The 22,498-nt window shown below is 53.6% G+C and overlaps 2 protein-coding genes across 5 annotated transcripts; one reads left to right on the forward strand and one right to left on the reverse strand.

Annotated features, from left to right (window-relative positions):
* Nucleotides 1–5,156: 5,156 nt before the first annotated feature.
* Tst (thiosulfate sulfurtransferase) lies at nt 5,157–12,883 on the reverse strand. Of its 2 annotated transcripts, none has more exons than XM_090328643.1 (3): nt 12,837–12,883; nt 10,758–11,377; nt 5,157–5,606 (listed from the first exon to the last, which is right to left on the reverse strand). In XM_090328643.1, exons 2-3 carry the CDS (start codon nt 11,350–11,352, stop codon nt 5,308–5,310), a joined length of 894 nt encoding a protein of 297 aa, XP_090184769.1. In that variant the 5' UTR covers nt 11,353–11,377; nt 12,837–12,883; the 3' UTR covers nt 5,157–5,307. The 2 variants fall into 2 exon arrangements, with proteins under 2 accessions (XP_090184769.1, XP_090184770.1); XM_090328644.1 differs by lacking the exon at nt 12,837–12,883 and adding an exon at nt 11,873–11,942.
* Nucleotides 11,957–18,293, forward strand: Mpst (mercaptopyruvate sulfurtransferase). 3 transcript variants are annotated; one of them, XM_090328640.1, is made up of 3 exons: nt 11,957–12,240; nt 15,155–15,762; nt 17,724–18,293. In XM_090328640.1, the coding sequence occupies exons 2-3, from the start codon at nt 15,168–15,170 to the stop codon at nt 18,020–18,022; spliced, it is 894 nt and encodes a 297-aa protein (XP_090184766.1). In that variant the 5' UTR covers nt 11,957–12,240; nt 15,155–15,167; the 3' UTR covers nt 18,023–18,293. The 3 variants fall into 3 exon arrangements, with proteins under 3 accessions (XP_090184766.1, XP_090184767.1, XP_090184768.1); XM_090328641.1 differs by lacking the exon at nt 11,957–12,240 and adding an exon at nt 12,275–12,400; XM_090328642.1 differs by lacking the exon at nt 11,957–12,240 and adding an exon at nt 13,555–14,885.
* Nucleotides 18,294–22,498: the final 4,205 nt, after the last annotated feature.

Here is a 22,498-nt window from a genome sequence, read left to right on the forward strand (position 1 = left end):
CTACATAGGACTGACCACAGAGGTCCAGCTGCCCCTGACTGGCCTCCTGTTATTGCTGCCCCCTCAGCCATCACCAGGCCCTGGCTGGGTCCCCACAGCACCACCTTGGGGCCTGGAGCAAACCTGGACTGTGGAGAGCTTTAGCGCCTTCCCTACGTTGCTGGTTCTTTCCCTTCCTGTAACTATGTGGGATTTTTATCGTTGTTTATTTGTTGTTCAGGTACTGAGGCTTGAATTCAGGTCCTGGGCACCGTCCCCCAGCTTTTGTTGTTTGGTCTTTATTGGATACTAGGGATCGAACCCAGGACATGAGTTTTTTTTTTTCACTTAAGGTTAGTGCTCTAGTACTTCCGCTGCAGCTCTATTTCTGGTTTCTGTGCTAACTGGAAATATGAGTCTTACAGACTTGCCCGCCCAGGATGGCTTTGAACCTCAATCCTCAGCCTCCTGAGTAGTTAGAATACGCTGGAGAGCTGGAAGCAGGGACCAGGCTCCAGCTTTACATCTTCAAATGTCTTTGCAGTGTGCATGTTTATATTCTGTTCTGAGAATCTTTTTCTTATTTCCTTTGCCACATGAGGAGTTCTGCCCACCCCAGAAATCTGCAAGTGGTAGAAATACAACAAAACAATAAAACCTAGCCTGACCCAGGCTAGAAGCGTAGGTCAGAGCTGGAAGGGGTCTTTGAGAACTGAGGACTAGAGCGGGAGAATGACTTGTCTAAGGTAGCCAGCAAGTTGGTTTGTGGACTCAGTCTGGTAGGAAACATATTCATCTAATTTACTTTCAAAAGGAGCCACAAAACTTCCCATTCATTTTAATACTTCATAGCTATTTGGAGCTGGGGATACAACTCAGTGGTAAAGCACTTGACTAGCTTGTATGAGGCCCTAGGTTCAACCTCAGCACGGGTGGAGGGGGAAATCTTTCGCTCTGTCTGTCTACATCTGTCTGTCTGTCTGTCTCTCTCTCCATCTCTCTGTATATATATCACTTGATTTCCTGCATCTTTTTTTTTTTTTTTGCCAGTCCTGGGCTTGAGCTCGGGGCCTGAGCACTGTCCTTGGACTTTCTCAAGGCTAGAGCTCTACCACCTGAGCCTCAGCACCACTTCTGGCTTTTTGCTATGTATGTGGTACCAAGGAATCGAACCCGGGTCTTCGTGCATGCTAGGCAAGCACTTTAACCACCAGGCCAAACTCCCAGCCCTGATTTCCTGCTTCTTTTGCTATAACCTCTGATACATTTCCCCTCCCCCTACCCATGTCACCCTGTTCTGCTCAGGTACAGACTGGACCTTGTGGCTTATTTCTGATCAAAAGGCCACATCCGCCAGGCACTGGTGGTTCGTGTTTGCAATCCTAGCCATTCAGGGAGCTGAGATTTGAGGATTATAGTTCGAAGCCAGCCTGGGCAGGAAAGTCTATGAGACTCTTCGTTCCAATTAACCACTAAAAAGCTAGAAGTGGAGCTGTGGATCATGTGGTAGCCTTGAGCTAGCCTTGAGCAAAAAACAAAAACAAACAAAAAAAACCCTCAAAAGCTAGTGCTCGGGCTCTGAGTTCAAGCCCCAATACACACACACACCCCATATGTCAAAAATGCCGACACTCATCAATGCTGGGTTAGAGCCCTGTGTCATTTTGTGTCGTCGTCCTCCCCCCCCCCCCCCCCCCCCGCCACTCCCTGGCTCTCCCTGGTCTGCTGGGTCTATGAGTGTGGCTGCTACATTTTAAGCTACTACCCTATGTGACCAGGATGTGAGGCCATCAGATGCTAAGAAGGTGCAGAACCGAATGAAGAACCAAATGAATTCTCTCCTGCGTGGACTTGCCAATGTCTTCTGCCCCACCGACTCTTGGATTCATGCCCACACAGCCCAGCTGTCACCTAATTACAGCCAGGAGCCACAGGGACCCATTGCGAGGCCCTCCAGAATCCCGGCCCCGCAGGAGAGCAGGCTATGGTGCCAATCTCACACCTAACCTTTGCACTGAATTCCTGTGACCTTGTTTTTCTGAGCTGGTTCCAGGAACTGGCTGCTGACCCCCAAACTAGAACATCCTGCCTTCAAGATAAGAGAAAGAATGCATCCAACACACAGCTGCTACTCAGGCTCCCAGAAAGGCTGACCTCCACAGGGACCCAGTGGCCTGTTCTCACATCAGGACACCCCTGTTTTCCAGAGTCAGGCCATGGGGTGCCTGGGACACCAAAGCTGTCTGTTTCCCCCACACTGCCCTCATCCAGGCCTTCGAGATCCCAAGCTGGTTGAAATCTGGTGAGCGCTGAGGTCTTACCTGCTAAGCTTTGTGGTTATTTGTTATTCGGCAATAGATAACAAATCCATATTTTTGTACCCACAGTGGGAAGTTGTAGCATTGAACACCTGAAACTGTAGAAGTGGCTTAAGGCTAAGCAGTATGTGTGTGGGGGGGGGTGGTCCTTGAGAGAGTTTGAGAAGCACAAGAGGAAAAGCCTAAGACATCCTCTATATCTAGTGGAGTGGCAGAAATCGGGGCTTGCAGGAGCTGAAGGTGGGGAGACAGAAAGGGAGGGGGTGAGAACTTAAGCTTGGGGACACTGTCATCTGCAATATTTGGCACAAAGAACATGTTACTGTGAGCTGAGAGATTTGGTGGCACAGATTTTCTGCACAAGTGCTTTCCTCAGGAGAGCCCGGCTGTTTGTGACAAACCCTGAAAGGAGGTAAAAGAAGGGAGGGTGGAGGCAGAAGGATCCAGACACGGCTGTCCTCTTCAGATGCCAGAGCATGGAAAATTACGACAGATTTGGAAGGGATGTTAAGACCAAGAGTGTGATTCTAACCTGTTGTTATCACCAACTAGATACCAACACGAGGAACCAGCGGCCATGGACCTGTGTCCTCATCCTCATGTTCGAACATGGCTGGTTCAGTGGGTGGACCGTGGCTGGCAGCCCTGTAGCTGGCTCCCCTCGAGTGTGTCTAGACCTAGTGACTTGCTTCATCCAACCAATAGAACGTGGCTTACGTGAAGCAGCTCACCTCCGAGTTACCAGAGCTGTTCACACACCCTGTGGGGCTCTTCCTGGCTTCCCTGATGGAAGTTGGGGTCATGGTGGAAATCATCCTGTGCAAAGGCCATGTGGCAAGGAATGGACGTGGCCCCTGGACAGCACCTTATAAAGACCTCTGTTCTCCGTGTACATAGTGGATTCTTTTCCTTGACACTGAATCCTTAGCCCTCACCAAGACTGCAACCTGAGAGCCACCCACCAAAGATGACCTAGGATCTCCACCCTTGAGACGGAGAAATGACAAGCACTGTTATCCCAAGTTATTGAGTTGGGGTGACTTGTTACACAGTGAGAGCTGGCTGATACAGCCCCTACCTCCAGCATCTCTGCACCTAGTAGGTCAGTGCTTCTTCACAAGGGCTCACTGAAGTGTTCAGAGTAACTATAAATTAATCTTCTGTCATGATGGGGACACTGGGTGGGGGAGGAGAAGAAAATAAAGGCTGGGATGGTGCTAAAACAGCTCTACATCCTCAAGCTAGGCCATGTACAAGTTAGCTCCTTCAAATTCATTTCCCCCTCCTGTCCCTGCTCCTGTCTGCAATCCCCAGCCACCCACATGACAGGACCCCCCCATAGTTCCCTGTCTGAACACTCTGGACAGGCTGTCCCAGAAAGGGGGGGCTCACTGATAGTTTCTGACCTGGGTAGGAAGGTCCCAACAGACGTTGATTAAAGAGGGAGGGAAGGCAGGTCCGGCTATAGCCTGAGCTGAACTCAGCACTCACAAGCAACTCTGAGAGGGAGAAGGAAAACAAAACTCAGGTACTGGCAGAGGCCTGGTCCGTGCTCACAGGTCTTTCATACCATCCAAGCCCCTGATGTGCTCTGGAGTGTCCTAAAGCTTGCCCAAAGAAAACCCATACACACCCACTACTGATGAGGACCAACCGGTAACTGGTGGTTAGGAACCAGCCTTCCCAGCTGCTCATTGGAGTTGCCATGGCAATTTGTATTACCTCAGAGGGCTGATGCCCCGCCCCTAAGGGGAAGGGTGAAGGAGAGGGCTAGGACTTGGGACAGAACAACTGCACGTGTCATTTGCTCATCTACTCAAAATATCCACCGAGCAGCCCCAAAGGTCAGGTTGTGGTGCCAAACTCACTGGACTCAGGTGTTGCCAAGTACAAGAAAGTGCTGGGAGAAGGAAGGAACTAGTAGAAGGCAGACCCAAGTCTGCTCAGAGAAAAGAGACCAGGGCTCACTGAGGGACCATTTGTGTTGGCTCTTGAAGGATACAAAGGAGTTCAATGGTTTGGAAGACATGAAAGGTATAAATGTTTAAGAATACACGTGCAGGTCAAAGAAGTGGGGATGGAGGGATGTTGGCTGGCTGAGCTGGATAGCCAGAGTCTGGGCCAGAAGACTAAAGCGAGGTACAGTGAAGGGCACCTCTCCTGTGAAGCCACAAGAGGGAATTCACAGTGTTAGCTAGCTCTGCGTGTGTGCGTGTGTGTGTGTGTGTGTGTGTGTGTGTGTGTGTGTGTGTGTGCTGTTCCTGAGCTTGAACTCAGAGCCCAGGCACAGTCCTTTAGCTTTTTCTTTCAGCGGGCACTGACCACTTGAGCCACAGCTCCACTTCTGGCTTTTGGCGAATCTCCTAGGCTTTTCTACCTGGGCTAACTTTTGAACTATGATCCTCAGATCTTAGCCTCCTGAATACCTAGGATTATATAAGTGGGAGCCTCTGGCACTTGCCAAAGAGGACTTTCTAAAGCCAGAAAGAAGCTAAGGTCAAGCCCTCCCCTCCCCACCGGCTCTGCTTCCCTTTGCCTGCTTGTAGGCTCAGCCTCCTGTGAGAGACCCCAGGGTGCGTGACTCTGCCGTGGAAAGCCTCCTGCCACTAGTCTTCCCCACCCTCCCGCGGCAGCAGAAGACAGAGCCAATCTGGCACTGCCTTCTTCTCTGTGGTTCCCTAGACCCCTCCCTGCCTGGCCTTCCAGGTTGGTCCTGGCACACTCTGGGACAGAGATCACCTGACATGGGTGGCCGTGTGGCCTTGGGGCGGCCTCTAGCTGCAGGCTTGGTGGAAGATCTAAGAAATCTGAAAAGGGTGGGAGTGAAGGGCAGGAACAGAACCCAGGGCAGATACCAACTCAGAAAAGGTGATTTATTCCACATGTGTGAAAAGGGTGAGCGCAGGTGCATCCTAAAAATGGGTTAATCTCCTGTGGCTAAGAGGTGACGGGTGGCAGGCCGTGCCAGCCTTTCTAAATTGGCTACAGTTAGCACAGGGGAGAGGCAAGCTCAGGCCTTCCCGCCCTTCCCCTGAGACACCCGGGTCTCCGGGGGCGCCCGGCGAAACCACTCCGACCAGGAGCCATCGTAGACAGCCACGTCAGGTTTGCCGCAGAGGTAGGCAGCCAGTGCAATGTGGCACGCTGTGACTCCCTTGCGGCATGTGGCGATGAGGGGCTGGGCCAGGTCCACCTTCTTGGCCTGGAACATGGCCCGGAGCTCCTCAGGGCTCTTCTCAAAGCCATCCTGTGTCAGGAAGTCCATGAAGGGCATGTTGAGGGAGCCACGGATGTGCCCCGAGCCCAGTCCTGGATGTGACAAAGGACCTGGGTTAGGTTAGCAGATGCATGGGGGCTGCCATGACTCTAAAGAATTTTGCAAGCCAGGTACTCGTGGCTCACGCCTGCAGTCTTAGCTACTCCCAAAGCTAAAATCTGAGGACCAAGGTTCAAAACCAGCCTGGACAGAAAAGTCCATGAGACTCCAATTAACCAGCAGAAAATCAGAAGTAGAGCTGTGGCTCAATGTGGTAAGAGCTAGGCTTGAGCAAGAGCTCAAGGACAATCCCCAGGCCTAGAGTCCAAGTGCCCTCCCTCCTCCCAAAAAAAGATAGCTTTGCAAATAAAAACCATGCCTTTGATCTTTTTTTAGAGCTTAATGTACTTTTGCCCCTACTAACAGTCAACATTCATGACCTCAGCCATCTGAAGCCCTCTTCTAAATCCTATCCTACCTTGAAGGACAGATGCCTGAGTACCAGCTGCTTGGGAGCACAGGAGCCTGAGTCTCAGTCCTACCACCTAGCTGAGCTTTCTGCTAGCCTTTCCTGGGCAAAATGCTCCTCCTCTCTGCATCTCAATTTTCTCATCTGTGAAATGGGGTCAAAGGATATCTATTCTACACAATGCCATGTGCTGTGCCCAGGAGAATGCAGCGGGACAAGCCAGACTCTACTGGAAAGCCCAGAGTGGCAAAGGAGGCATCACCACTGGGTAACTTCATCCACCAGTGATGAAGGTTTGGGGACATGACAAGGCTTACCCAAGTTTATCCAGAGGAAAAAGCAGACCCAGATGACATCAGGTCTCCTAGTTGTACTTAGAAACAACTGTGAAAAGAGCATGTGACTTTTGTCACATGTAACTTCAAACCCCAGTTCTGCCACTTACTTACCTGCTGCTGACCTGAAGCAAGTTACATCCTCCCTCCATGCCTCCATTTCCTCAGAAGTGAGGAGAAATGTTATAAGGAACTTGTGGCTAACACCTGTAATCCTAGCTACGTGGGGGGGTTGAGCTCTGAGGCTCAGAGTTCAAAGTCAGCTGGTGTAGGAAAGTCCCTTATCTCCAATTAATCACCAGAAAACTACAAGTCGCACTGTGGCTCAAAGTGGTAGAAAGAGTGCTGGCCTTGAACAAAAAGAGTTCAGGGGCAGCATCCAAGCTCTGAGTTCAAGCCCCATGACTGACAAAAAAGGAAAAAAAAATGATACAAGGACATTGATGACTATTGAGGCTGACTCTCCCTCTGCCAGATGCAGTGGCTCCCAGCTGGTTTGCCACCTGTGGAAACAGGGCGATATGGTCCCTTCAGGTACCTGAAATTTGAAGGGAGCAGAGAGAGAGCGCACAGGCCTTGACTCCATGGTCTTTGCTAGAACCATTTCACACCCCGTGAGGCTCGATGCCAAAACTGCCTTTGCATGCAAGCAAGAGAGATAAAGAGTTTAGGTGCGGCCAGAGCTGGCTTGGCCCACAGGCCAAAGCCTAGTTGGCCAGTAAACCATACCCTCCATCAAGCTCAGCAGGAAGCAGCAGCCCCTCCTCAGTCCACCCTGCTGCGGGATGGGGAGACGACCTCACCTCACAGGCTGGGAAAGGTTGCCCTTTTAGTGATGGGCCCCTTGGGACGCTGGTGCCGTAGGTACACAATGAAGCCAGGTAGTTTGGAATCCCAAGTTCCAGCATGATCAGCACAGAAGTTCCTCTGGTCATTTCTCCCTTCTGTGATTCTACCTCATCCGTGTGTGTTGTCCTAGGTATTGTCCCTTAGCTTTTTCACTCAATACTAGTGCTCTACCACGTGAGCCACGGCTCAACTTCCAGCTTTTTTTTCCTACTTAATTGAAAATCAGCGTCTCATGAACTTTCCTGCCTGGACTGGCTTTGCACGTCAGTCTTCAGAGCTCAGCTTCCTGAGTAACTAGGATTACAGGTGTGAGCCACGATGCCCAGCTTCCATCTCCTCTTTAATGCCTGGAGATGAGGGTTTGGGAGCAGGTGTGCTCGTCACCTGGGCGTTGACCCTGTTCTAGTGAAGCTGGCCATCCGTCGGCTTTCACAGGGGACCTCCCAAGGAAATCTGGCTTCAAGCTCCTGGGTTTGCAGATAGTGGCTGTATGGGAGAATGCATTTAGCAGAACAGGAGCCTTGCATGGTTCCCCCAACATCTGCAAAGGAGAGACTTTCTGAAGAAGGCTCAGAAAGGGGGATTCCCCTGGCTACCTCTTCCAACGGGACTCAGGGCCTGTGCCTGGAGGAAAGCATGAGCCCATGGTCTGGGCCAGAAAACAACTGGAGGAAGGCTAAGTGCTGATCAGGGGCCAGCCAGGCCTCCCACTTCTCCTTCCCTGGCCATCTTCAGCTGCAGGCTGCTGCCTTCCCTCCCCACAGCAGTCTGATCACTATTCTGAGTTCTCTCAAGACCTTCCCCAGCCCTCCCAAAGCCAGGGAGCTTGTGGTCCCTGACTCAGAGAGGGGAGGTAACTTGCCTCAGAACACACAGCCGAGGTATATGATGTGAAGTCAGCTCAATCAGCCCCCAAAACTAGTGTTGTTTGACCCCCATCCTCCCCTACCCACCAAGCCTCCCTGAAAAAGGAGGCTGAGGCAGGGGAAGGTGAGGGGATACCTCCCTTTTGTGGGTGTTTGGTTTGGGGGAAAGAAGGGTCGATAAAGTTGGCAAGTGAGTATTGTCAGGCTATAGCTAGAGCCGGACATACATACTCCCGGACAGGAAGACCGCTTTGGGCCTTTTCTACTATTCCTTTTTTTTTGGTCAGTTGTGGGGCTTGAACTCTGGGCCTGAGTATACTGTCCCTGAGCTCTTTAGCTCTAGGCTAGCGCTCTACCAGTTGAGTTAGAGAGCCACTTCTGGTTTTCTGGTGGTCAATTGGAAATAGGAGTCTCATGGACTTTTAGTGTCCATGCTGACTGAACCTTGATCCTCAGATCTCAGTCTCCTGAGTAGCTAGGATTACAGGCCACCAATACCTGGCTCAACTTTTCCTCTTAAACATCAGGGAATCCAGTCCCAGCAGTCCTGTCCCTAGCCCGGGAGGAGGGGCCAGGACAGAGGGGTGTCTTGGTCCTAATGATGAAACAATGAAGCAATAGTGTGTATTGGTGACCTTTCTCCTCACAAAACGACTCACACATACAGAGCAGCGGCCTTGGGAATTAGCCTTGCTTTGATGCTTGCCGACCCAATGTTCCAGCCCCTCTGCATCTGTCCTGACTCCACAGAGAAAATACCTCCCCAGCCCCCTCTCCCAGTGGAGCAGTGCCAGCCCGGCCAGATTCTGGAATAAGAGTGCTCAGCAGGGGTCATCCCCCTCCCTGCACCCCAGTCCTCACTGCCTTTCCAGGGGCAAGAGAGCAAGGCGGACCTGCTCTCTTCCACCTCCCCATGTTCCTCCATGAATTCCAGCACCCAGGTGGAGGGACCTGCCATGGCCAGGCCTAAGGCCACATCTGGATGCAGGCTTAGGTCTCTGGTTCTCTTACCCTCACCATAGAAAAATGGGGCTTCTGGGGGCCAGTGAGGCAGTGGCCTGCCTGGGATGGGCAACTTGGCTAGGTCACTCCAAGCGTGCTCAAGGTGGAAGGCTGTGCCAAGGTGTCAGGGCAGCTGGAGTGGGGGATGTGGCTCAGTGGCAGAGTACCTGCCTAACACACCTGAATTCAAACCTCAGTAGGCACCAAGGGGGAAAAAAAGCATCAAGGAAAGGGGTCAGGGGAGAAGCCTTTGCAGTATACTTTCCCCCGAGAGCCCTTGTGTCCCCAAAATCTTGGGAGCTAGCAGGTCCTGGTAGAGAACGAGGGAGGGTTGCAGTGCATCTGGCTGTTCTAGCATTTCCTCAAGGCTGAGTAACTGCACTGAGGTCCACGAAGGTGCAGCAGGGGATGGTCTGAGAAGAAAGGGACTCTAGAGAGATGTGACTAGCAGCAGGCTGTTGCCCCACCATGAGCCTCGCAGTTTCCTCATCTGTAAAACGAGAACAATAATTGTGCCTGGCTTCAGGTATTTCTCTGTTTCTGAGGAGCCTAAAAGCGCCTAGGAAGCCAGATCCACTTCCCCGGGCAACTAAGTCCCAACAAGAAAATGCACCCTGAACTCAGGCCAGGGAGGGCTGCAAGCTGCCCATGCCAGAAGTATGAATTCTTCACTAGATCTTCTGAGATGAATCCAGGCAAGGAGAGCTGGCAGGGCAGAGCTCTGCTGTCTCCAACTCTGCTGATATCTAGGGGTGCAGCCTTGACCTGCCTCTGAACCTGCCTCTGTGTACCTCACCCTCCCCTCCTCCCAGGAGGTGACCAAGTCCAGCTCTAAGACTGCAAAAGAGATTTCCCAGCATTCTCCTCTTCTCTGGAGGCACACAAAGGAAGAGACATTTTGCAACAAGTTAGGCAAAAGTCATACAGAACTTAAATGGGGCAAAACTGGCTCTCACAGGGGGATGCTGGGTCCTGGCCATGGGTCCTGGGACTAGCAAGGCCACGATTTCACTCTGGCTAGAAGCTTCTAGAAGCAGTACCTCATATCCAGAGACTCCTCTTGCCCCTGGACTCCCCATTCACCCACAGAACCCAGGAGCCATCTCTCCAGACACCGTCCTGGAGAGGGAGGGCTGTGACTGGTTGGAAATAAAGCAGCTTGGGATTCTGACTCTGTGGCTTCACTGAGCAAGTCACTTACAAGGGGTTTCCCTGTGCTGGGTGGGACAATGCAGTGCCAAGTGTCCAGAACGTGCCAGCAGCTGCTGTGAACAGCTCCACCATTGTCTGGAGAAGGTTTAACCACACTGCTTTTGCAAACACCAGACAGGGGCCTAGCAGAGCAGCAGTTGCAGTGAGGAGGGCACTGTGGGTTCCTGTGAGGTCTGGGGGAGAAGGGAGAGCAAGGTGTGTCCCCAGTACCAGCTCACTGACAGAATGCCCTCTGGTACCTGTGAGAAAGCATGTGGAAAGTACAGGAGGGGTCACCAGTCACCCCTGCAGAAGCACAGCTCTGGAGCCGACACAGCGAGGTTTGAAGAAGACTTGGGCTCAACTGTGTCCCTGTCCTGTTAGCAGAAGGCCAGCTGGGCTTCCGTGGCAGGCAGGGTGGGGGACAAAATCCTGGAGAGGGTAGCTGTCTCCCTGCCTGCCATCCTCCCGGGGGGAGCTCAGGCTACCTACCCACGGCATCCGGCTCTGGATCTATGCCCAGGTACCGCCCTTGGGCTCTGGAATCCACCAGCTGGAACCTTTTAGACTCCATATTCTCCATGACCTGCTCATAGGTCTTGAGCAGCGAGCGGTTCAGTGTGGCTTTGAACAGGGCGGGCTCTGGGCGCGAAGGCTCCGAAGTCACCGGGTGTCCCTCCTTCAGCCAGTTCCGGAAGCCACCGTTGAGCACCGACACGGTGCGGTGGCCGAACACTCGGAACATCCACCAAATCCGGGGGGCGTAGAAGCTGCCCAGGTCGTCGCCGTCGTACACCACCACGTGCGTGTCGTTGCTGATGCCCAGGCGGCCCACGTAGTCCCCGAAGAAGGCCTCGCTGGGCAGCATCATCTCGTAGGGGGAGGACGTGTCCCTGCATTCCTCGATGTCAAAGAAGGACGCCCCTGGCACGTGGCGCTCCTGGTACTCCTTGCGGGCCTGGCGGGTTCCCGGCGAGTACCAGGACGCGTCCAGCACCCTCAGGCCGGGTCCCAGATGGCCAGAGCGGATGGACTCCGCCAGCCACTTGGTGGAGACCAGCGCCCGGTACAGCACCTGCTGAACCATGGTGTCGGCTTGCTGGGCTTGTCACCTGGCAGAGGGCCGGAACCAGGAAAATAAGAGCGCCTAAGAGACGGCGCCCAGGGCGGGGCCGGGGCGGCCCCTGCGCTGGCCCCGCGCCTGTTGTTTATGCTCGGGAGGCGGGGGAAGTGGGGGCAGATCCCACCCCCGCCCGCTCCCCTGCGCGGTGCTCCCACGCGCGCCCTGGGGACGGGGGCTTGGCTTTACAAATTACAACCACCCCCGACTGCGGATCCGGCCAGAGAAAACCAGGACAACACGCCCGGGATAGCCCGATCGGCCCTGGCACCTTTCCCGGGAGGGCAGGGTCGGGGCGCACGGAGCGGAGCGCACAGGCCCCCCGGTCCCGGCAGCCCGGGCTCACCCCACGCCCGCCCGCGCTCGCCCCTGGCTTGGTACCTACTACCCAGATCGGGTCAGGGTTTCCCGGACCCCCCGCCCGGCCCACCGCCCCCAGGTCCCTCCCGAAGGCCACAGGTGTCCCGACAGGAGCCGCCGCACTCACTGGCCCGGGCCGCCGCGCAGGCGCTCGTTTCGGCCCGCGGCGCCGCTGCCGCCTTTAAACCCGGAGCCCGGGCTCCCGCGGCGGCGCGAACCATCGAGCGGCCTCCCGTGGGGGGGGAACCGGGCGCCGCTCGCCGGCCTCGCGCACCTCCCCGCGCCGCGGCGCCGCGCCCCGGCTCGCCCCGCGCCCCGACTCCTCCGAGAACCCCCGGGAGGAGGCCGCCCGGGAGCGGGGACTCCGGGCCGGGCGCGGGCGCCGCTGCGGAACGCGGGCGTCCCCCGCCCGGCCGGTGGAAGGCGCGGACCGCGGGGCTCCCAGGGGCCGCCGCGGGGGCCGCGCCCCAGTCTCCACCCTTCGGCGGGCTGCAGGTTTGTGGCTCGGGGAAGGGACCTCAGCGGGCGTGGGGAGGGGGTGCCATGGCGGAGCCGGGAAACCGAGAGCCTGAGCACGGAGTAACCGCTGCCCTCCGCCTTTCCGTACGGGGAGGGCCGTCTTGGGGTGCCAGCGTGGGACCCGGCCGCAGGAGAGGTCAGACGTTTAGGAAAGAGGGGTGTCGGGGCTCCCCCAAGTTCACCCTCGGGAGGAGGACAGTCCACTTGGCCGGGGACCCCCTGCAGATCGGCCGGGGTGCAGCGGGGAGGGGGGGGTGCCTTGGCCTGGTGCCACCGAGGCTGGAGGACCAGAAAGCGGCCCATGTGGGGAGGCCCTTGAAAGCCTGAGCCCCCCAGCGGGGAGCAGGAAACTGGCAAGAAAGTTTCCAGGAGCAGGAAAGTGACATTTGTCAGGCCTGCCTGGCCTGGGCCTTGCCAGCCCTCCGTGTTAGTCCAGGACAGCATTGCGCGCTAGGCCAGAAACTTTATCCTAAACACCGCGGCGGCAGAGCCAGGCCCCAGAGCTCAAGGTGCAGCCCTACGTGAACGCATTCCAGTCGGAAGGGGGTGGGAGAAAAGTTGCCTTTGCTTACCTTTACCAAAGCTTGTAGCTTTTTCTGGAAGTTGCCTTTGGTGAAATGTCTTTGGCTATGCACTTAGATGTTAATTTGTAACAAGGACTGTTTAAAAAAAAATCACCTGGCAGAATTCCCTTACATCTCACATCAGTACTAGCACACTGTGCAGACACACTGCCATAAGCTGTTACAGGTGCCTGGAATGCCTTTCTCTGGCATCTCTCCCCTCCCCCCCCTTTTTTTTGGAGGGGGGAGGCTGTGCCAGTCCTGGGGGTTGAACTCAGGGCCTGGGCACTGTCCCTGAGCTTCTTTTGCTCAAGGCTAGCACTTTACTACTTGATCCACAGCTTCATTTCTGTTTTTTATGTTTTTTTTTTGTTTGTTTGTTTGGGTTTGGTTTTTTGTTTTTTTTTGTTGTTGTTGTTTTGTTTTTTGCCAGTCCTGGGTTTAAGCTCAGGGCTTGAGCACTGTCCTTGGATTTTTCTCAAGGCTAGAACTCTACCACTTGAGCCTCAGCACTATTTCTGGCTTTTTTTCTATGTATGTGGCACTGAGGAATCGAACCCTGGTCTTCCTGCATGCTAGGCAAGCACTCTACCACTAGGCCAAACTCCCGGCCCTTTCTGTGCTGCTGAGGAGCCCAGGGCTTTGTGCATGCTAGGCATGCACTCTACTGCTAAGCCACATTCCCACACCCTCACCCCACCTTTTTAGATTGGTATTGCCCTGAAATATTTGTTACAGTAGGTTGTAAAAATTCAAAGACTGTATTGGGTAGCTCACACCCGTAATCCTAGCTACTCAGAAAGCTGAGATCTGAGGATCATAGTTCAAAGCCAGGCCAAGCAGGAAACCCCATGAGACTCTCCATTTAACCAGCAAAAAAGTTACAAGTAGAGAGACAGAGATTGAGTGGTAGAGTACCAATATTGAGTCAAAAGCTCCTAGCCCCAGTACTGGTACACACACAATCAAACGTTGGAGCCCTGACAGTGGAAAGGGGAAGAGTCCTAGAGGATCCAGATGGACATATGTCCTCAAGTGTCTGAGCCTCTGAGAATGGGACATGGGCTTTGGCTAGCCCTGAGGGGCTAATCTGTATGTCCTGTGGTCCCTCCCTCCTTCCCTCCCCTCATACTCCCTAAATTCTCCTAGTGATCCTGGCCCCCTTGCCTCTAAGGGACCCCCATGGCATGCCCTCACAGACCCTTCCTCTAAGGCCCACATGCCAATCAAGCCAGGAGACTGGGGCAGGGTGACTTCTGGCCTCTGAAATTATATCCCGGAAATCTAAAATTCAGGCTTTATTGCTATAGGGAAATAATGGAAGAGGAAATGGAATTTTGTTAAACTGATTAGTGATTATTCTGGCCAGACATAGCTCATACATTGTGGTGGTGCCTCTACTTTCCTCAGTACATGTAAGAGAGGAAGGTTAGAAACTCAAATTATAAGAAACAAATGACCCTCACACCCTAACATTCCTGCACAGAAGTTAAGCAGTGCAGTGGAACTTGTACCTGGGGAAGGTAAACCTTTGATTCCCAACCAGAGCTATTTTCACCCTAAAGGGATCCTTGTGGGGTGGGGCTGATAAGTTCGGATCCTCAAGGAACAGTGGGGGTGCAGGAGCTACTTTGGTCATGGCTAAAGTTTTCAAGGACACCTCAGCCTTCTCCAGAATTATCTAGCTCTGGTGATACTGGAATTACCCTTTAGCCAGAGCCCCTCAGCCACCTCCTTAACCTAACCAAGGTCAGCTACATTTCCTGAGCCCCTGAAAAGGTCAAATGAGGTTGAACGTCCACTTCCTCCTAGAAACATTATTACCCAGGGCATTCCCTCAGCGTCCAGCACAGGGCCCCACCTGGGGAAGGGCGCAGACTTAGTGCACCCAGTGTCACCTGCAGGGCCTCCCCTCCACCCTGCTTGTCACCCTTAGGGGTTGGGGGACTCAGTGGGGCACGGAAAGCATGTCTGGCTAGCGTTCCTGTGGGGCTTCACATAGAATGCCTGGTGAATACCCGATGAATCCCACCAGGACTTGGCTGCAAAGGAAGCTGGGTGAGTCTCAGGGAGGGACTAAGACTTGGACCCTGCCTGTCTTACTCTACCATGCCAGCCGGGGCTTACTCACTGGGAGATGTGTGGGTAGCCCAGGCTGGGCGGGGGGCCTGGTGGGACCAGAGTCTGGGTTTGGACTTGAGTCACCCCACCTCCAGTGGTGTGTGCGTGTCTGGACTCTGCCTTGTGGTGGTGATGACCCACCCAGCCTGTGGGGTGCGCCTCTCCCTCCCTTCCCTCCTGACAGCTTCCCTGTTCCCTTCTTGCAGTGTCACTGACGCCATGGTCACTCCACAGCTCTTTCGGGCGCTGGTGTCATCGCAATGGGTGGCTGAAGCCCTGAGGTCACCACGTGCTGGGAAGCCCCTGCAGTTGCTGGACGCCTCCTGGTACCTACCCAAGACGGGCCGCAATCCACGCCGTGAGTTCGAAGAACGCCACATCCAAGGTGCCGCTTTCTTTGATGTGGATCACTGCAGCGACCACACATCCCCCTATGACCACATGCTACCCAGCGCCAAGCAGTTCGCTGAGTACGCGGGCAGCCTGGGCGTGGGCCAGGACACGCACGTCGTGGTCTACGACGGCAGTGACCAAGGCCTCTACTCAGCACCCCGGGTCTGGTGGATGTTCCGTGCCTTTGGTCACCACACCGTGTCTCTCTTGGATGGTGGCCTTCGCCACTGGATGAGCCAGGGCCTTCCCCTCAGCTCTGGAAAAACCCACCCGGCACCTGCCACGTTCCACGCCAAGCTGGACGCCTCCTTCCTCAAGACCTTTGAGGACCTCAAGGACAATCTGGACTCCCGGCACTTCCAAGTGGTGGACGCCCGCTCTTCTGGCCGCTTCCGGGGCATTGAGCCAGAGCCCCGAGAGGGTAAGCCTCGGGGACCGGGCATAGGGTCAGGTCTGGCGGAGCCCAGGCACTGCCCGAGCCTTGCCCTGGTCCTTTTTTTTTTTTTTAAAGAGGGGAGGGGTGCATATGCGTGTGTATGTGTGCTGCACGTGCACTGGTCATGGGGCTTGAACTCAGGGCCTGGGCACTGTCCTTACTCAAGGTTAGCACTCTGCCACTTGAGCCATAGCTCCACGTCTGGTTTTCTAGTGGTTAATTGCAGATAAGAGTCTCACAGACTTTCCTGTCTAAGCTGGCTTCAGACTGAGATCCCCAGATCTCAGCCTCTTGATAGAACTCCAAGTGTGAAAGCCAGGCGCCATGGCTCATGCCTGTAATCTTAGCTACTTAGGAGGTTGAGACCTAAGGGTCAAGGTTCAAAGCCAGCCGGGCACACAAGGACCTGGGACTATTATCTTCCCTAGAAAAGTAAGTGGGGCTTGGCTCAAGGGTAGGGTGGTAGCCTTGTGCTGTAGAGCTCAGGGACAACACCCAGGCCAACTTCAAGCCCCATGACCTACCAAAAAGAAAAAGAAGTTTTTTGTCTATACAGCCAAGGAACAGACTTTTTTGCCTTAAAATTATTTTAGCTGAGTGCCAGTGGCTCATACTTGTAATCCTAGCTACCCAGGAAGACTGTAGTTCTAATCTAGCCCAAGCAGGAAATGTCATCTCCAATCAACTAGCCAAAAGCTAGAAATGGAAATGGTCTCAAGTGGTAGAATGTCAGCCTTGAGGGAAAGAGCACCCTGGTTCTGAGTTCGAGTCCCAGTACTGTTGCACACACACACAAATAACTGAAGCAAAATGGTTGAGGGCAGGGCTCAAGTGGTAGTGCCCTGAATAGTAATTTTGAGGCCCTGAGTTCAAGCTCAGTAAATATACACACACAGAGGTGGAGAGGAGCGATAGAATTAGCCTGCTGCTCTGGACATGGCCCTTCCTGGGGGCTCTTTACTGTGACCCCCCCACACACACACCCAGTCCATTCGGCCACCTGTGATTGGGAGTGAATGGCGCACACCTTGAGGCCTGTGGTCATAGTTGCCTTGGTAGCACACGGACACATCCCTCACTGCCGTCACTGGGCCTGCTCCATGGCCTCAGGTCCCAAGAACACCCCATCTCAGTCCAGCAGAAATGGAGTACTCTTGGCTTGATGAGGCTCCAGGCTATATAAAGCACTAAGTTTATAGTCTCAGATGACCTGGGCTGAAACCCTGTGCCTACTTGTAGCTCATTTGTGCTCCACCCACATGAGCGATCACAGAACCTTTGAGTTCACTTCACCTCTACCACACTGGCAGTGATCTGGTGACTGCCTGCCTGTCCTGCCAAATACACTCACTCACTCCTTGCCTGCCAGTGCTCTAAGCCCTAGGGCAGAGGCCACTGTTCTGCTCTTCTGCTGCCTTCCCAGGCAGGGTGCATAGGTGAGAGACCTGGCCCTAAGGATAGCTCTAATGGAATCGGACCCTCGGGCTTCAGCTGGAAATTTGAGGCTGCACTAATTTAGCTGACTGGGTGTTTTTTTTCTTTTTTTAAATATTTTTATTATAATTAATAAAAGGCTTACATGATATTTGCCAGATAGAAGGTGCATTAATTCACATACATTGATACCCTTTCACATGTCTTGGTCCCCATTACCCTCCCCCCACCCCCCCCATCTTTGTTTTCTCCTCTTCCCTATCCAATTCAGACTGGCCTCACATTCATGATCATGCTGGGATTACAGGCGTGCACTACCAGGCCTGGCCATTAGGTGGCCTTCAAGCATCTGTAACACAGGACTGCCTCTTACTAGTGCCTGAGTTTTGTGGTTGGTAGGACTAAATGAGATGATGCTCACGGGTTTGGCATGTTAATACTGCAAGTCTTCGGTCCTGGTACGCCGTTCATACCATTCTAACCTTTCTCTCCCTTCTGCTCTCCTGCCATAGGCATCGAACCTGGCCACATCCCCAACAGCGTGAGCATCCCCTTCACGGAATTCCTGACTGAGTCTGGCCTGGAGAAGAGCCCTGAGGAAATCCGCCGTCTGTTCCAGGAGAGGAAGGTGGACCTGTCCCAGCCCATGGTGGCCACGTGCGGCTCTGGCGTCACGGCCTGTCACGTGGCGCTGGGGGCCTACCTCTGTGGCAAGGCCGACGTGCCCATCTACGATGGCTCCTGGGTGGAATGGTACATGCGAGCCCGACCAGAGCGCATCATCTCTGAGGGCCGGGGAAAGACCTACTGAGCCTGGGTCCTGTGGCTCTAACCAGCGGGGCCAGCCTGGTCCTCCTGACTCCACTTTGCCAAAAAAAACCCAAGTGTTTCCTCCTCCAGCTCGGGGCATTCAGACACCAGGAATCCCATTGGCTCCTGGGCTGTCGTGGGGGCGGGGAGAAGGCAGCGGTCAGAGGTGCCACAGAGGAGGGGAGGAGGGAGGCGGCCACTTGGAACTTGCTGTGCCAGGGACACCTCTCTTCTGCCTTACAAGTGAGGAAATAAAAGAGCCAAGCTTTCCATCCTTGTAGCTTTACATAAGAGCCAGGGCACATGCGTGCCAGCAAAGGGTGATGGGAGCTTCCCGTCTTGGAGATCCTCCTGCTGCCTTCTGAGCAGTGCTGGGACTCCAGCGCCCTGCATCTCTGTGACTGGAGTGCTCCCTGGTGGACAGTCAGTCCCCATCATCTTGCCCCTCCTCCCCCACTTGGGCTTCTGTCCTGTTGAGGGTGGCTCCACTAGGAAGTTTCTAGAACCCAATTCAAATCTCCTCCACAGAAGAGCACTGTGCACTCCATTCCAGGAGAGAGATGGGGTGAAGCTGAGCCCGAGGCTGGTCCAGCCTGGTCAGGATGCTCTGTGAGAGGCTGCGGTTAGCCTACTTGCAGGAAAATGGGCTCTAAACCCTATGAGTTCTGCTCGCAGCATGCTCTCTGTGCCTCCTGGGTGAAGGAGCGCTGGGGCTCTGGTGTCTGCTACAGGGGCTTGTGCTGCCCCATTGTCCAGGGTAGGGCAGCTCTGTCTTTCACATTTATCCTCTGTACCTAAGGGGAAAAAACTTGCCTGAGAAGTCCCAAGGAGTCTCTGGGTCAGCCCTCCCCCCTTTCCCTTGCAGTGCTGGGAGTTGAACCCAAGGCCTTGCACATGCTGATGAACATTTCCTCCCCTGAGCCACATCCAGAGCCACAGCCCCCATGTCTTTCCAGGCGTCCCCTGATGCCATGGAGGGGTGGCCAAAGTCACCAGGCCAGATATCCCTAGGGAAAACCTTGCAAGTGACTTTTGTCTGCTTCCTCCTCTGAAAATCAGATCTAGGAACGTGGTGACTCGGGAAGTGAAGGTGTGTTTATGACTGAGCGGGCCCAGGGGTGGTGTGCTGGCTGACTCCTCTCCACTTCCGCACCCACACCACCTTTCCCCTGGAGCCAGAGCCTAGGACAGGTAGGGCCAGAAGCACAGAGCCCTGAGGGAAGTCCCAGCTTGTCATCGCCTCCTATCTTTGCCTGGAAAGTCCATCACCATCTAGTTAGAAGAAGCCATGTGGGAACCCAGCAGAGCCCAGCCTGGGGTTTCTCCTAGGCTAGGGCTTCCCCTCTGGGCTGTGTGACTGCTATCCCTGTCCTGTCACTGCAAGATCCTTTGTGACATCCTCCCTGCTGAATGCCCAGAGCAAGAGATAAAAGGTCAGCTGACCACAGCCTGGGGAACCTCATGAAGGGAGCCAGCACACCGGCTCCTGGGCTCAGACAAGTGGGGCCCAGGGCCAAGTGATTCCCAGCACCACGGGGGTCCTTGGGCAATGGGGTTTCAGCAAGAGGCTTGAGTCTGTCTCTTTTGCCTCAGTCTAGCCAGGAACACCAAGCTGACCCACTGTGCGCCACGTCTCTCCTGGGAAGGTCCTGCATGGTTCTGGGAAAGCTCACCAGGGAGTTTTTCTGAACAACCCAGGACCATCCCTGAGCTCCATGCCACCCACTCTCTGCGGGTCCCCAGCCTCTGCCAGCACTCTCTCTCCTCCCCCGGTGTGTTCCAGGGAGGAACTTACAACATCAGGCATGGGGGATTATGCAAGTCCTGTCTGCTTGGCAAATATTTGCTGAGCACTCCTTTGGCATTAGGCATTTCCTAACCAGGCCTAACCCGCTGCCTCAACCCCACTTCTGCTCTCTGGACGACTGCCGCAAGGGATCATGGTCAAAGTCCCCCCCACACCCCTCCCGCTGGACAGCTGTGGTCTCATCTGGGAAATGGGAGCCAGCCCAGCGCTGCCACACATAGGCTGGTGTGGAGGCAGGTTGCTGGAGAGGTGGGTGGTCTGCCTACTGTGAGACCCTCAGTGTCCTTAGTCACACACGAGCCACTTGGAGGTAGGCACCGTTTCCAAGTTAACAGAAACTCATTGTTTTAAACTCAAGATGGAACCACACTCCACTAAGTGGGGTAGAGTACACCTGCACCCCCCACTGCTTAGCTTCATGGCATCGGGGCACCAGGCTAACTTCAGAGGCCACTTGTCCACCAGGTGGCCCAAGCCTTAGGACTTTACAGACAGAAGGACTCAGGGCTTTCATCCTCAGTGACAGGCGAGGAATATCGCCAAGGGTGCATTCACTTACGCCATGTAAAGAGCCCCTCCCTGTCTTAACATGGCCACAGGCTGGGCGGAGAACAATACAAGGAAGCCAATGATCACCAGTGCCAGGCCCAGAATGTGGCAGGCAGGTTTGGGGGGCGAGGGGTGTGCCTGGGTGACCCCGGTGCATCAGAGGTCATGACAGGGTCAGTGAATTCAGGAGACAGCATTAACTCTCCCCTCCGCCTTGCCTCCTGGCCAGCTCCTGCCTTTTCCCAGTTTCTAAACCACAAAAGGCTGCCAGGCAGCTAGATGCCCATTAGGAAAACAGGTGAATGGAATCACCCAGCCTGAGGATTGCCTGAGGGTGGCCCCAGTGCCAGAGCAGAAAAGGGCAAGCCAATGGCCAGTCACTGGATGTTTCTCATGCTACCTGGCTGATTGTAAGGAAAAGAAAGCAAGAAGAGATGTGAACATGAGAGGCTGGGGGGGGGGGAAGTATGTTATTTTTCATTTTTTGCTGGTACTGGAGCTTGAACTCAGGGTGTGGGTGCTATCCCTTCTCTTTTTCCACTCAAGGTTAACACTCTTAACACTTGAGCCACAGCTCCACTACTGGCTTTTGGGTGGTTGAGAGATAAGAGACTCATAAATTCTCCTTCCCAGGCTGGCTTTGAACCACAATCTACAAATCTCAGCCTTCTGAGTAGCTAGAATCACAAGTGTGAGCCATCAGTGCCATCTTCATTCTTTCTAGATGTTCCATGCGTGCTGGGAATGAAGGGAAGAGTGCTGCTGTTTAGGGTGCAGAGTTGTACAGGATAAAAGTCCTGTGGAAGAAGACTGGACCACAGCAATGTACTTAATGCCATGGGAAAGGTACTGACCACCACTTACAAATGTCAAACATGGAACTGGGAGTTTGGCCTAGTGGTAGAGTGTTTGCCTAGCATGCATGAAGACCCGGGTTCAATTCCTCAGTACCACATATGTAGAAAAAAGCTGGAAGGCCGGGAGTTTGGCCTAGTGGTTAAAGTGCTTGCCTAGCATGCGCGAAGACCCGGGTTCGATTCCTTGGTACCACATACATACAAAAACGCTGGAAGTGGTGCTGAGGCTCAAGTGGTAGAGCTCTAGCCTTGAGAAAGTCCAAGGACAGTGCTCAGGCCCTGAGCTCAAGCCCAGGACTGGCAAAAAACAAAAAAACCAATGTCAAAGATGGCAAATTTAATGTGATGTAAAATATACATGTATATTTTATATATATATATATATGAGAAGAGGGTTAAAAATAAGGATATAGAAGGTGGTAGGAGGGTTCTCCTTGGTCAAATATTAGTTTATCAAATTAATAGTAACAGATCATCATGCAGAGAATAAAGTGGGAATCTGAGAGTTGTAGAAATGAATCCATCAATGCAAGAAAACAAAGGCGGAGGTCTTCTTTTGTGTATCACCACTGAAAAATGTAGAAGGAATGATGGAATTAGAAACTCACAACTTGGCGCTGGTTACTACAAGAGTGATCAGTGAGCATTAAAATTGGTGGGAAAGAATTTAGCTTGATGAGACATGGAGTATTAGAATGGTCTCATGGTATCTCCTCATCAAAAGGAAAGAGAGGCATAGCTTGGAAAGCTGGCAGGTGCCACCTTAACAATAACGAAAACATGTTTTCCTCCCCGGGAATGGGCTACAGTGACACCCTGTCCTGGTTGATAGGGCAAAAATTAGTCCCAGTGGGTCTAACCTGAAACACTCACAAGCCAGCTCACGTTAGGGGTCACATCACAAAATCAGTCCCTTGACAAAAACTTGCAGATCCATCATCTTTTAGCAGTTTCCCGAGACAAAGAGAGATTTGAAGACTTCTGTAGATAACGTAAAATGTATCCTGCCAGTGTGACTCTCCATGCTCTCTCTGTTCATTGTACTGCGTCTGGGAGAGAATATCTTTGATTTTAGCACTTCTGAAGAGTTTTAAGAATGAAAGGTCATTAACTCAGCAATGTACTCAATAACAGTTCAGAAAAGAAAGATTGGGGGGAGCGAGGGAGGGAGGGAGAATGAAAACTCAAAGTTTAAGTGTTAACATTTAGAAACAGTTTTCAATTATTTTCCCCAACATTTCTCTAAGCCTGAAGTTATTTTCTA

This window comes from Megascapheus bottae, chromosome 2 (assembly GCF_031878675.1).
Source record: "Megascapheus bottae isolate mThoBot1 chromosome 2, mThoBot2.hap1, whole genome shotgun sequence".
Classification (NCBI taxonomy): Eukaryota; Metazoa; Chordata; class Mammalia; order Rodentia; family Geomyidae; genus Megascapheus; species Megascapheus bottae.